General features: G+C 28.3%; 3 protein-coding genes across 3 annotated transcripts; 1 reads left to right on the plus strand and 2 right to left on the minus strand.

The window, feature by feature from the left end:
- Positions 1-1,616: 1,616 nt before the first annotated feature.
- LOC145949579 (magnesium transporter MRS2-I-like) lies at positions 1,617-2,238 on the minus strand. The gene is made up of 4 exons (XM_083059889.1): positions 2,158-2,238; positions 2,046-2,075; positions 1,800-1,919; positions 1,617-1,703 (listed from the first exon to the last, which is right to left on the minus strand). The coding sequence occupies exons 1-4, from the start codon at positions 2,236-2,238 to the stop codon at positions 1,617-1,619; spliced, it is 318 nt and encodes a 105-aa protein (XP_082916015.1).
- A 691-nt stretch (positions 2,239-2,929) lies between these two features.
- LOC109815617 (magnesium transporter MRS2-I-like) lies at positions 2,930-7,405 on the minus strand. The gene is made up of 7 exons (XM_083059890.1): positions 6,572-7,405; positions 6,450-6,479; positions 6,220-6,328; positions 4,240-4,358; positions 3,904-3,978; positions 3,204-3,407; positions 2,930-3,105 (listed from the first exon to the last, which is right to left on the minus strand). Exons 1-7 carry the CDS (start codon positions 6,869-6,871, stop codon positions 3,055-3,057), a joined length of 888 nt encoding a protein of 295 aa, XP_082916016.1. The 5' UTR covers positions 6,872-7,405; the 3' UTR covers positions 2,930-3,054.
- Positions 7,406-11,328: 3,923 nt separating this feature from the next.
- LOC145949581 (uncharacterized) lies at positions 11,329-11,676 on the plus strand. Its single transcript, XM_083059891.1, has one exon. The coding sequence runs from the start codon at positions 11,329-11,331 to the stop codon at positions 11,674-11,676; it is 348 nt and encodes a 115-aa protein (XP_082916017.1).
- The last annotated feature ends 390 nt before the right edge of the window (positions 11,677-12,066 follow it).

Raw genomic sequence — 12,066 nt, forward strand, 5'->3', positions numbered from 1 at the left:
TTATCAACTTAACTTCAACTAGCTTCCCTTACTTGAAGATTGGATCAGGATAGCCCAGAAGCAGAATCCCCTTTCCGAAGCTCAACTCGGAACTTCAATCCATCAAAAGCTAGCTTTCCAGTCCAGAGCCCTTCTCTCTAGAATTCCTCTCTCTAGAAAAAAAAAACCTCTCCTCCTCAACTGCTCACAACCTCTATTTATAGGCATTCCGGAGTGACCAGAATGGCCTGTACCGAAACTGGAACGGCCCGTTTTGCACCCCTTCAACACGTACAAATATTACATGCAGAACGGCCCGTTCTGGAACTCATTCAGAACGGCCCGTTCTCCATCCAGAACGGCCCGTACTCCCCTCCAGAATGGCCCGTTCTCCCTCCGAAACGGCCCGTTCTCCACCCAGAATGGCCCGTACTCCCCTTCAGAACGGTCTGTGCTCCTTCCGGAACGGCCCGTTCTCCACCCAGAACGGCCCGTTCTCCCTCCAGAACGGCCCGTTTTCAGCTACGATTTACTGGTCATTTTAATAGCTTAGAACGGCCCGTTCTGGGCTACTAAAACACCAATATTGCTACGTCACATTAATAATTAAAATATTTGTTTTAAATATATAAGTAAATTTAGAAAAATCATAAAAATTTTGAAAATAATAATTAAATATGTAAATAAGGAGATAAAAAAGAATTGTACCGGGAGATAAGACATTTATATTTGTTAAAGGATGAAAGTATTTATTTTAACACAAGAAGAAAAGATGGTATAATATTCATATATCTAAGAGATATTAATGTAAAGGATATTTTATTAATTTTGTTAACAAAAGTTAATGAAACTTTAATAAAAAGCTTAAAAAATAATTAAAATGTCATATATCAGAATCTATTAAAGAAAGGTAGTGTAACATTTATATTTCTAAAAAAAAATGCAAGTGTAATTTACTCTAAATTATATATATATACATTAAAAAGGAATTTAGCACAACTAAATTGTAGCTGCTATAAAATTCTCGGAAAAAATTACTTTTTGGTGTGATTGAAACAAGTAGTTATATGTGTTTATATACTTGCCAATGAAATAAGAATGAATTATGGGCTCGCATTCATTCCTCCTGAGCTTGTCGCAGTGCAAATAGGTCTATTCGTCTCTGATGAAAACATTTTTATTATTTTCGATCTCTTTATAACTCAGTTTTTAATTATTTAAAAGTTTTTCTGAATATGACCGCTTTTAAGTCACCTGCCATTAAACAGTTTTATTCTCGATTTACTGTCATTACAATCTCTTCAGTTTTTTACTCTGATCAGTAATACAATCTTTTCGGTTTTTGTAGTTTCCTTATACTATTTTTTTTTCTGACAGAATTGAACTATATAAGTACATGTTTCTTTAAAGTAATATCTAATTATTGTAGTGCCTTATTTTTAAGAATTAATGACTTATTAAATATGTAGCATGCTAGAAATTATAATTAATTTCAAGCACTTTTTACAAAATTAGGCACTAAGAGCAGAATAATTCAACGAGATATAAAATCAGGTCTAGTTCAAAACACTGCAGCACAAGAGATTCCGAGAGGTCATTCAATTCTCTGAGTTCATTCAGCTGAATGATTCACATGCTCAAGATCCAAGCAATCCTCTTTTGCGAGCGTAGGTAACTACCACGAGAAATATTAGAACAGAAAAAGCTGCTGCAAAAATAACTACCTGCCAACGAAAAAAGGTATATTTTTACTTTTTCTCTAAGTTTATATATCTCGTTCAAAATTAATTTGCATCATACAATAATGTTTAGGTGCGTACCCATTTGAACATGTAATCATGGTCTTGATTCCAAGTGTATGGAATACTCATGCCAAACAGTCCACACACCAAAGCTAAAAATGAAAGAGAAAGGTCTGCTGAGGAAAGAAATAGCTCTAACTGCATAAAGAAGATGGACAAAAATATTCAGAAGCTTAGCAACATCGTAAGTAATAATTTACATTAAAAAAAATGAACAATCATTTGTGATATGTGCCATATAAAATCATATATAATTAATAGCACCTGAATCAGCCGATTTCGATGGTTGTCAATCTGCAAAATATCAACAATTTACTTACATGGCATGTCATTCACAAATATAAATAGGTATTAGTTACAAATAAAATATACTTACATGAATATTAATATAATCTTCAGTGTCGTCGATATACCCTCGTAGCTGTAAATGATAAGTAATTACAAATGTAGGATACATTCCATAATGATTTTTTTCTATGTTCTTTACGCGTATTGTTAAAATCTAAACTTCATTTTGTAATTTAACATAGAGCAGATAAAGTAACGCAACTTGCATACAAACTAAGAACATATAGATTTGTCTAAAAGCTATTTTGTTCTATCAAAAATTAAATATTTTTTTAACGACGAAGAAATTTCATTAATAAAAGAGAATAAAGAATATAAGAGGTACCCATTCATATAAATTTATGGTTGAGATATGATGATATAGTTCTATCTATCCCTTCCCAAAGTTGACTTTCCTAAAATTCAAAAAAAAAAAACAAAACAAAACACGTCTAAATTAAGAATATAAAAACTTGTCTGAAAATTACTTTGTTGTATCAAGAAATAAGTTTGTTTTTTTTTACAATGAAAAAGTTTCATTAATGAAAGAAAATAAAAAAAATAAAAATACAAGAATACGTACCCACCCTTATATATGATGATATATAGTTCTATCCTCTCGTCCAAAAATTGACTTCACATACAAATTACTATATATATATATATATAATCGTGACTACGCTTCCATACAGAAAACCAAATGCTAATGAGCAGAAAATCAAGAACTAAGTGAGAGAAGTATCTTGCTTTACGGAAATTGGATAAACGATTTTTCCGGAGTTCCGATGTAGGAACCAATTATGCTACAGACACATTAAATCTTGTTTCCCAAATTATAAAATATATAAAATATTTTCCGTACTTAATTATTATTAGCATTTCGTACATATAAAAAGTAATAGCAATCAAGCTTCACCACTTCTCTTAATGCTTACACACAGATGACTCATACCGTGTTCAATCTGTTCAATGTGCCCTCAACTTGCATGAAATAAGCCTGCAAAATGAAAAGCCACCACTTATTAACTGTTTTTGTGAGTAAATAACGAAAATGGAATCATTTTATCTATTTTTAAAACTAAATAATATTATAACCTCCAGTAACATTTCAAGCTCTTCCACATCATTTTCATCTCCGAGATAAAGTGCCACACTTGCTCTATTACTAGCACTGGATAATTTTGATTCTATGGTGGGGGCCGTGGCAGACCAACATAATGTGCCTGATGATTTTCTTGATAAGTATAGATCAGCCATGCCATCGTCATCGTCCATTAACTGTTCAAGCTCATCTTTTACCTTCACCAAATAACAATAATTTATGGAAATTAAGATAAGAGAAAAGTGATCTTAATTGTTCATTATATACTCGTACAATTAAAAAGATCCCAAATAGCAGTCTCAACATTAAGGGTTTATAACAACAATAATTCATTATATACATATGAGAATCATATTTTTAAGAATAATTAAAATCAATTTTGGTTGTTTATAAATAATTTTAGAAATATTTATATATTTTACTAAGAAATTAAATATATTTTTAAGTAAAAAAAAAGATATTATATATTTTTATTACATTATATAAGCAAATACAACTATTATCATATTTAATAATAAAAAAATATTTTAACTCAGAAAAATGATACATTGTCAACTTCCATATGTATGAGTTAGAATTTATTTTGATAGATGGAGCTAGAATTTAGAATAATTTCACATTCATTCTTGTAAAAAGGATTCTTCACAATACAAACACTACCCTACACAGCAAAGTAAAATCACGTAGACCCACCTTTTGAACCCTGGCAACCAGCCCCGTCATTGTATTCTTCAATTTTCGAACTCTTTCCAAATTACGGCTACTTATCTAAAAATTACAACAATTTGAAAAAGATCATAACAACGGCACAAAAACACTAATTTCATAAAATAACAGAAAAAGGGAACAGATTCCCAGAGAAGGTTCGAATATGAAACTAAATTGAGCACCCGCATTACACACCAACCAACGGAAACCTTAAACAAAGAAACCTTTGTCCATAGTAAGAATAGAATGAACGCCTCAACAAGTATCTAATCACTTTCTAATTGGTCGGATTAAAAGATATTTACCTAAGAAAATATGTACCTGGGTGGTAAGTTCATCCAATGCGGGATAAGCATCCATTTCAAGTTCAGTTGTGCGTGCATCAAGGAAACTACAAATTGCTTCCAAAACTACCTCGAGGGCCCTGAATTCAAAGGGTTCTGCATTGCATATATGGAAATAAAATTATGCTAAGCAGATTTTTTTATTATTGTCAATATTACTTTTTATTATAAAAGATAAAATTAATAAGAAATAAAATAATAGTATAAATCAAAGTTTAGGTTAGACAAAACATGATACCTTCAGCCATAATTCTAATTTATATTCATTTTGTTAACAGGAAAATATATTAAAAGATGAATAAATAATATATTAATTGATCACTAAACTTTTTTTTAAAAAAATAATTAGGTTCCTAAACTTAGTTTTTTTTTTTGTAATTGAATCTCTGTAGTTAATTTATGGTCATAAAAGTAATAACTTGTGACGATTTTACTAATGTTAAGGACCCAATAATTACAAAATTATGAAAGATCAAGAATTTAATCATAATTTTTTAAATAAATTCTCAAAAATTAAGGGACATGGTGATATATATATATATTAAATCCTAAAAGAGTGCATTATAACAAAATTTGTTATTAACGACAATTATTTAATAGCAATAATTTAATTGCCGTCATATATAAAAATATTAATGGCTAATATATAATAGCCACTAAAAATGTATTTATATTATACTAAAGTTTACTATTAGCGACAATTATTTATTAGAAAAAACTTAAGTCTCACATCGATTAGAGATAAGATAATTAAATAGTATATAAGTGAGTAATAACGACTATCACTTTATAGGTTCATTTTATAAGGTTGACTCCTAATTCACTATTCTAAATAGGTATCAAATCACCCATTATTACCAAATTCAATAGTGTTATAAAATAATTAGAGAGCAACTTTCACCTTATAAATCTCACATTTCTTAAGAGACAAGATAATTAAAAAATAAATTAAAAAAAAGACAACTCTCATCTTACAAATCCCACATCGAGTAGAGATAAAAAAAATATATAAGTTATGAATTTTAGAAAAGGAAATTATAAGAATAAATTATTTAAAGTAAAGGAGACAATTGAAAAAAAATAACTTTTAATAGCCTTTAAAATAACTACTAGAATTGTCACTAAAAAAATAAGTTTTTTCGACAATTTAGTAGATCTTTACCAGCATTTTATATAAATGTCGATAATAATATTAGTGATACTGGATACACCAGTCATTATTTAAATGCTGGTAAAAAAAATAATGATCATTTATATGGTTATTAAATAATAAATTAATAGTCTTAGAATAGTGGATTAAGCCTACCTCAACCCTACAAAACCGGCTTGTATGGTGAGGGTTGCTTTCCACTTATATACTATTTAATTGCCTAATCTCTAGTCGATGTGGGACTTGGGTTTTTCTCAATACACCCTCCTCACGTCCAGCACTATTGGGCTTGGTACGTGGATAAATGGTAGGTGGCCCTTTTTCAATGATCTAGGATTGGCGGGACTTGAAATACACCCCCTCATGCCCATGGTGCATGTATCAATGAATAGTAGGTGACCCTTTTTTAATGACGGGACTTGAATACACCCTTCATGCCCATGGTGCATGTATCAATGAATGTGGGTGGCCCATTTTTAAGAATCTAGGATAGCTTTGATACCATCTTAGAATAGTGGATTAAGCCTAACTCAACCCTACAAAACCGGCTTGTATGGTGAGGGTTGCTTTCCACTTATATACTATTTAATTGCCTAATCTCTAGTCGATGTGGGACTTGGGTTTTTCCCAATAAATAGCCACAAAAAATTAATTTTGGCGTAGTGGTGATATTATATAAGGTATTTATAATTAAGTCATGGTTTAATTAATAATTATACATTATTATAAATACAAATAGTTGGATAGTTATATTTTTAAAGAAGGAGCGATGTTTATTATTCGGGTATGAATCCGAATGAAGATTACCGGTATTGTCTTGACCGACCCCTTGATTTGTTTCCGTGATAGTTAACCTCCTTTTTAGTTCCTCAACTACAGAGACCACATTTTGATCCGTTGAGTCTAGCAAAAGCACCTAAGCCAATATAATTTATAATGTTTTGAAACATATTATATATAAAATCACAATCTAGAAACTGCGATCCATATTAATTTCTACGATTTAGTTGTAGAAAAGGAAAGAAAATTTAACTAACCTCATTAGCAGTGATGATTGCCTTGATATACTGAAGCCGCAAAATCACACAGAAGCAAAACAATAGAATAAAATGAAACAAAATGGAAAACCAAAAAAATGTGAAGAAGTGTATCACCTCACCTCTAAGTTAAGAACAATAGCCTTTTCTCGACCTAGAATGGTAGAGGGGTAAGAGAGAAGAGGATCAAGAATTCTGAAATCACGGGCATCTATGTGAACCCGACGCATGAGATCATACTTGTCCATATCAAGTGAGGAATGAAGACCATTTCCATCGAACTTAATCCAAGTGCTCTTTAGGGATATGCTTGTCTTCCTCACAATCCTCATCATCCCTGCCATGGGAAAATAAAGGAATTGAACACTTTCACATACACTTATGTAGTTTCGAGTGAAGAGAAGATACAATACAATATACATCAACTTATGATTGTAAGTTTAGATATATGGGGCTTTTTTATTTATACCGGTGGAATTGATGTGAGACACATAGGAGGGCATTTGGTAGAAAGAAAACATTTTCATATTTGGAAAATCATGATTCTTCATAATCATAAATTCTAAAAATCATAAATCTATTTAGTTGGTTATAAATGAAATGTTTATAAATATTATTTGATAATTATATAGATTTGTACAACTTTAATAAATAAAGATAAAGTAATATTTTTACTGTCATAAAATAATATTTTTAAAATGTTGTAAATTCTCACTTATCCTGTGAGAATAATTTGGTGGAAATTTTGTATTAAAAAGATTCAAATCATGTTTATTTAGGAATATTATGTTTTAGATGATAATTTAAACATGAAAAACTAATGTTTCCAACTTCAGATTTTTTAAAATGCAAAAATATTTTGTATATCAAAAGTTTCATTAGGGTACCTATTTATTTTTCATAAAAAAATAATAATTTTGGGGACAATTTCGTATCAACTATAATGAAAAAAGATGAAGATTAAAAACAAGAAATAAAAAAATAAAAAAATAAAAAACAAAACAAAACAAAAAGGACAAGATATACAATTATGTGAGTAATGTGAAGTTTTTATTTGCAATAAAAATGTAATATATGTGTAGTTATTTCAGAAAATTAAAAAATTAAAATATAAAAATAAAATTTTAAATAGAAATAAAATGTTTTTTTATGAAAGCAATTAAGGAAGAAAGTATCTCATTCATCTTTTGTTATAGATAGGAAACTTTTTATTTGTAATTCATAAATATTAAATATTGTCGTTCATAAACATATTTGGTTTGGCTTCAGTAATTTTAGAAAGAAGAATTAAAGTTTATTTGATTAAAAATTATTAAAAAAAATAGTAAAAGAATAAATATGGGAAAATAAAGTGGAAATATCTAGTTACTAAAGAAAATAGCTTTTATTTTTGTAGAAATTAACTCATATGTATTAAAACACAAATTTTTATCTTATGCGAAAGTGATTTTATTAAAAAATTTTCAACTAGAGAGTTTATAGAAATTTTTTTATATTTTTTATTTAATTTAATTTTTATTTATCATAATTATTATAAATTAAATTTTAATATTTTAAATTAAATTATCAATAAATGAAAGGATATTGTGCTGTAATATGATTATTTATTATAAATTTAAACGTTTAAAAATATAAATTTATAAAAATTTTAAATATAATTTATATATTGAAACATGATATTTATTTGTATATATAATTTATTATAAATTTTATTTATATATAATAAATATTTGTATGTAAATTACACGTATTAAAATATTGGTATAAAATTAGTTCTAGTTAATTTTGAGATTTTGCATAGACTATGTAAAAAAAAAAAAAAAAAAAAAGATATCCCACTTTTCAAGATGTGAGAATAAAAAATAAAATAAAAAAATCTGAAAATTTTAAAATGGAGAATCAATACATTTTAGAAATATTTATTCAAAATTTGTGATAAATATGAGAAAACGCGATATTCTCAAATTCACCTTTTTAAAAAGTATATATACCTTGAAATAAACACGATTCATAGTATAATTTATCGCTTTACGCAAGTGGTATTATTTATAATTATTTATTTTACATATTATCTACAACTCAAAATATTACTCTAAAATTAAATTGGACACCAAACATTATCTCACTTTAATTATAGAAAGTCATTTTCCTGATCCTAATTCTTCCCCAGTTATTCTTTTCATCCCATTCAACTGCAACATTGCATATGTATAATTTACCTTTCTGGTGAGTGTTTGTAAGCACAACATATATATATATATATCTTAGAGTGTGTTAGATACAAATTTAGAGAAGTTTTTTGAAAAAAAAATTTTTGTTAAAAATTAAAAAAAAAATCAATAGAAAGCCTCTTAAAAACACTTTTACTTTGTATTCAAACCGACTTTTTTACTAGTTTGTGTGTGTAATTTAAATTATATAAATCAAATTCTTTTTTTTGGTAATGAAAAATTTATATTAAGATAAGGCACGATCCTATGTAAGGTTAGAGTCGACCATTAATTTTTTTGAAGACTTTCAATAAGGTTATGGACTGCATATTCCATCTCTAATGCAAGTTTACATCAAAGGATATAAAAATACGAGAGAAATCAAATTTGATCCCAAGTCCTAGTTAGTAGGAGTCGAGGGACTTAATCAGATGTGTTAATATTGCTGGACTAAATCAATTTAAATTATACTTTTTTGATCTTTTATCTTATTCCTAATTTATTTTAAATCAGATGTGTCAAATTGATTTAGTCTAATAAGGTTGAAGATAATTTAAATTATACTTTTTTGATCTTTTATCTTATTCATAAAATTTATTTTAATTCTTTATCTTTTAAAATGTTCATTTTAATCATTTATTTCCTAATTTTAAGTTGATTTGATCCCTTTTAAATAATAATTATTTTCACTCTTGAGACATAATTTTAAATTATTTTTTAATTGATTCAAGACTTAAAACTTATATCGTTAGATTTAATTATATAAAAACTATTGAAAACAAATACAATTCAAACCAAAACCTATCGTAAACATGGTAAAAATAACATAAAAATAAGTCTAAAAAGCAATTGAAATTTTCAAAAAATCTAATTTTACATTATTTTCTAATTGTTTGTGGGATAAATTTTTCATATAATTTTCATTATGTTTATAACCCTTTTGGATTCAAATGTCAATTCAATTTTATAATTTTTATTTAGTTAAATCTAATATTACAAGTTTCATATTTTGAATCAATCAAAAATTGATTCAAAATTATGTCTCAAAATTGATTGTTTTGAAAGGACCAAATTGATCCAAATATAAAAGATAAAGGATCATAATAAACATTTTAACAAATAAAGGATCAAAATGAATCTAAAAAATAAGATAAAGGATAAAAATATATTCAAACCTTTAATTTGATATAGAAAAAGGAAAATAATGGAATATTACTTCAAAAAAGAAAGAATATCAAGTTAAATCAAAAGACGATATTGAATACCTCAAGTTTTAACGATAACAAATAAAATATTTTCTTTTAAAACAAAATGAATTATCTATAAAATATTTTATATCAAACAAAGTGTAAAATGTATATCGTTTGTAAGATGAAGAGAATCAGACGAAACATACAGTTTATCTCATTATGTATTAAACGAATATTTTTAAGTGAGACTAACAATAAATTCCATTAAATATTTTATTCCTTAACAGATCGAATAAGGAAGATGTCTTAAAACTCTCAAAATCTGTTAAAGAAGGAAAAGTCAAATTATCCGTCAAAACCAAAGACAAAATCTTGGATATCACGAAAAAGCAGAAAAAGGCTCTATAAAAATTGTTTTGTGCTAACATTGTTTCTGCTATCCCCATTTTAGAATAAATGATGATAAATAGCCTCCTAGATCAGATAAGAAATACACATTTTACTGAAAAGCATTTAATGGTCGCATTAAATGAAACAACGGTAATCTCTTTCCTCTAGGATCAACAGTGAAGATGGATAAAGCAACTTGTGAGTTCAACTAAAAGTGCCGCAATAATCATCTTCTCTAAAGCTACTATATAAAGATCAAGTCTTCAAGAAAGAAGTAGAACAAAGACTCGCATACAAAGAAACACTCACTATGAATTCTATATATACTTCTTTATAGATTATTTGTACTTTTATTACTGGTTGCAACATATCAAAAAGCGACGAAACAACCTCATAATCTTTTGTACCCTTTGTTGTAAGGGTTGAGACTGGAGAGGCTTGTAGTTCAAAGAATACTTGATATTGAGCTTGAAGAAAGTTATTTAGAAAGAATACTTGGTGTTGAGCATGGAGAGGCTTGTTGTTTAAAGAATACTTGGGTAATTGCTTGAAGAGGCAAGTTAAAGGCAACTTAGGATTCAGCTAGAAGTGGTTTGTTGAAAGAATACTTGTATCTTGTTTAAAAAATAGTGAAACTCAATCTGGTTAGATTGAGAATTGGACATAGTTTTTGTGCTTGAGATGAACTAGTATAAAAATTATTATGTTTCATCTAACTCTTCTTCAACATTTTGTTTGTTAAGTTCTTTTTTCTTCACTGCTCAAATGTGTGAATTTTTGATACACACTTATTCAACCCCCTTCTAGTGCATCTTTTCTCCACGTATCAAAATATGTATATACACCTCATATTATTGTTTATTTAGTTCTCTAGCCTAGTTTTCATATTGTTAGATAGTTATTTTTCTGTTTTTCATCTATATATATTTAAGTTGTAGAACCATTTTGTAACACCACTCTATTTTTCTATCAATGTAAAAGTATTATTCAGTATATGCAGTCTTTGATCATCGATATGGTATCAGGAGAATAATTTTTCTCTTTTATTCTTTCGTTGTTCATCCATCTTCTTCATGTTAGTTTGTCGTAATGGCTAATGTGAGAGATTCATCATCCCTTCCAAACGATGATTATGCAAATCTGTTCTTCCTTCATCCGTCGAATAACCCTGGTGCATTCATCATCTCACAACCATTAAACGGCGACAACTATAGTTCTTGGAGCAAAGCAATCTTAATGGTCCTTGGAGGAAAGAACAAAATTGGATTCGTCAATGGAACGATTCCTAAGCCAAAGGAAACTGAAAAATCTTTCCATTCTTGGCAACGAAACAACAATATCGTTGTTTCTTGGTTGTTAAACTCAATCTCAAAGGATCTTCGGATCAAATTTTTGCAACAAAATGGTCCACATGTTTTTCAATTGAGACGGATTTGATGATTCACTTTCTATCACTCACTATTTTACCAAGGATAAAGCCTTATGGGAAACCTCCACACACCTGTGATTGTGGTGGTATCAAATCTTGGATTGATTATCATCAATCTAAATATGTCATGGTGTTCTTGATTAGGGTTAAATGAGGGTTATTCTCATATCAAAGGTAGATTTTATTAATGGACCTAATTCCATCTATAGAAAAGGTTTTCTCTCTAGTGATGCAAGAGGAGAAACAACAACAAATTGGAATTGCAAGAAATTCCAATGAAACACCAACAACTTTTGCATACAAATCAGGATCCAACGGCAATTCTAGCAAAAACATGCCCAAGTGTGAACACGCTCCAGAAACCTAGTCGCTCCAGAAACTTGGTCATACCAAGGATA

Source organism: Cajanus cajan, chromosome 7 (genome assembly GCF_000230855.2).
Source record: "Cajanus cajan strain Asha chromosome 7, NIPB_CcT2T_4, whole genome shotgun sequence".
Taxonomy (NCBI): Eukaryota; Viridiplantae; Streptophyta; class Magnoliopsida; order Fabales; family Fabaceae; genus Cajanus; species Cajanus cajan.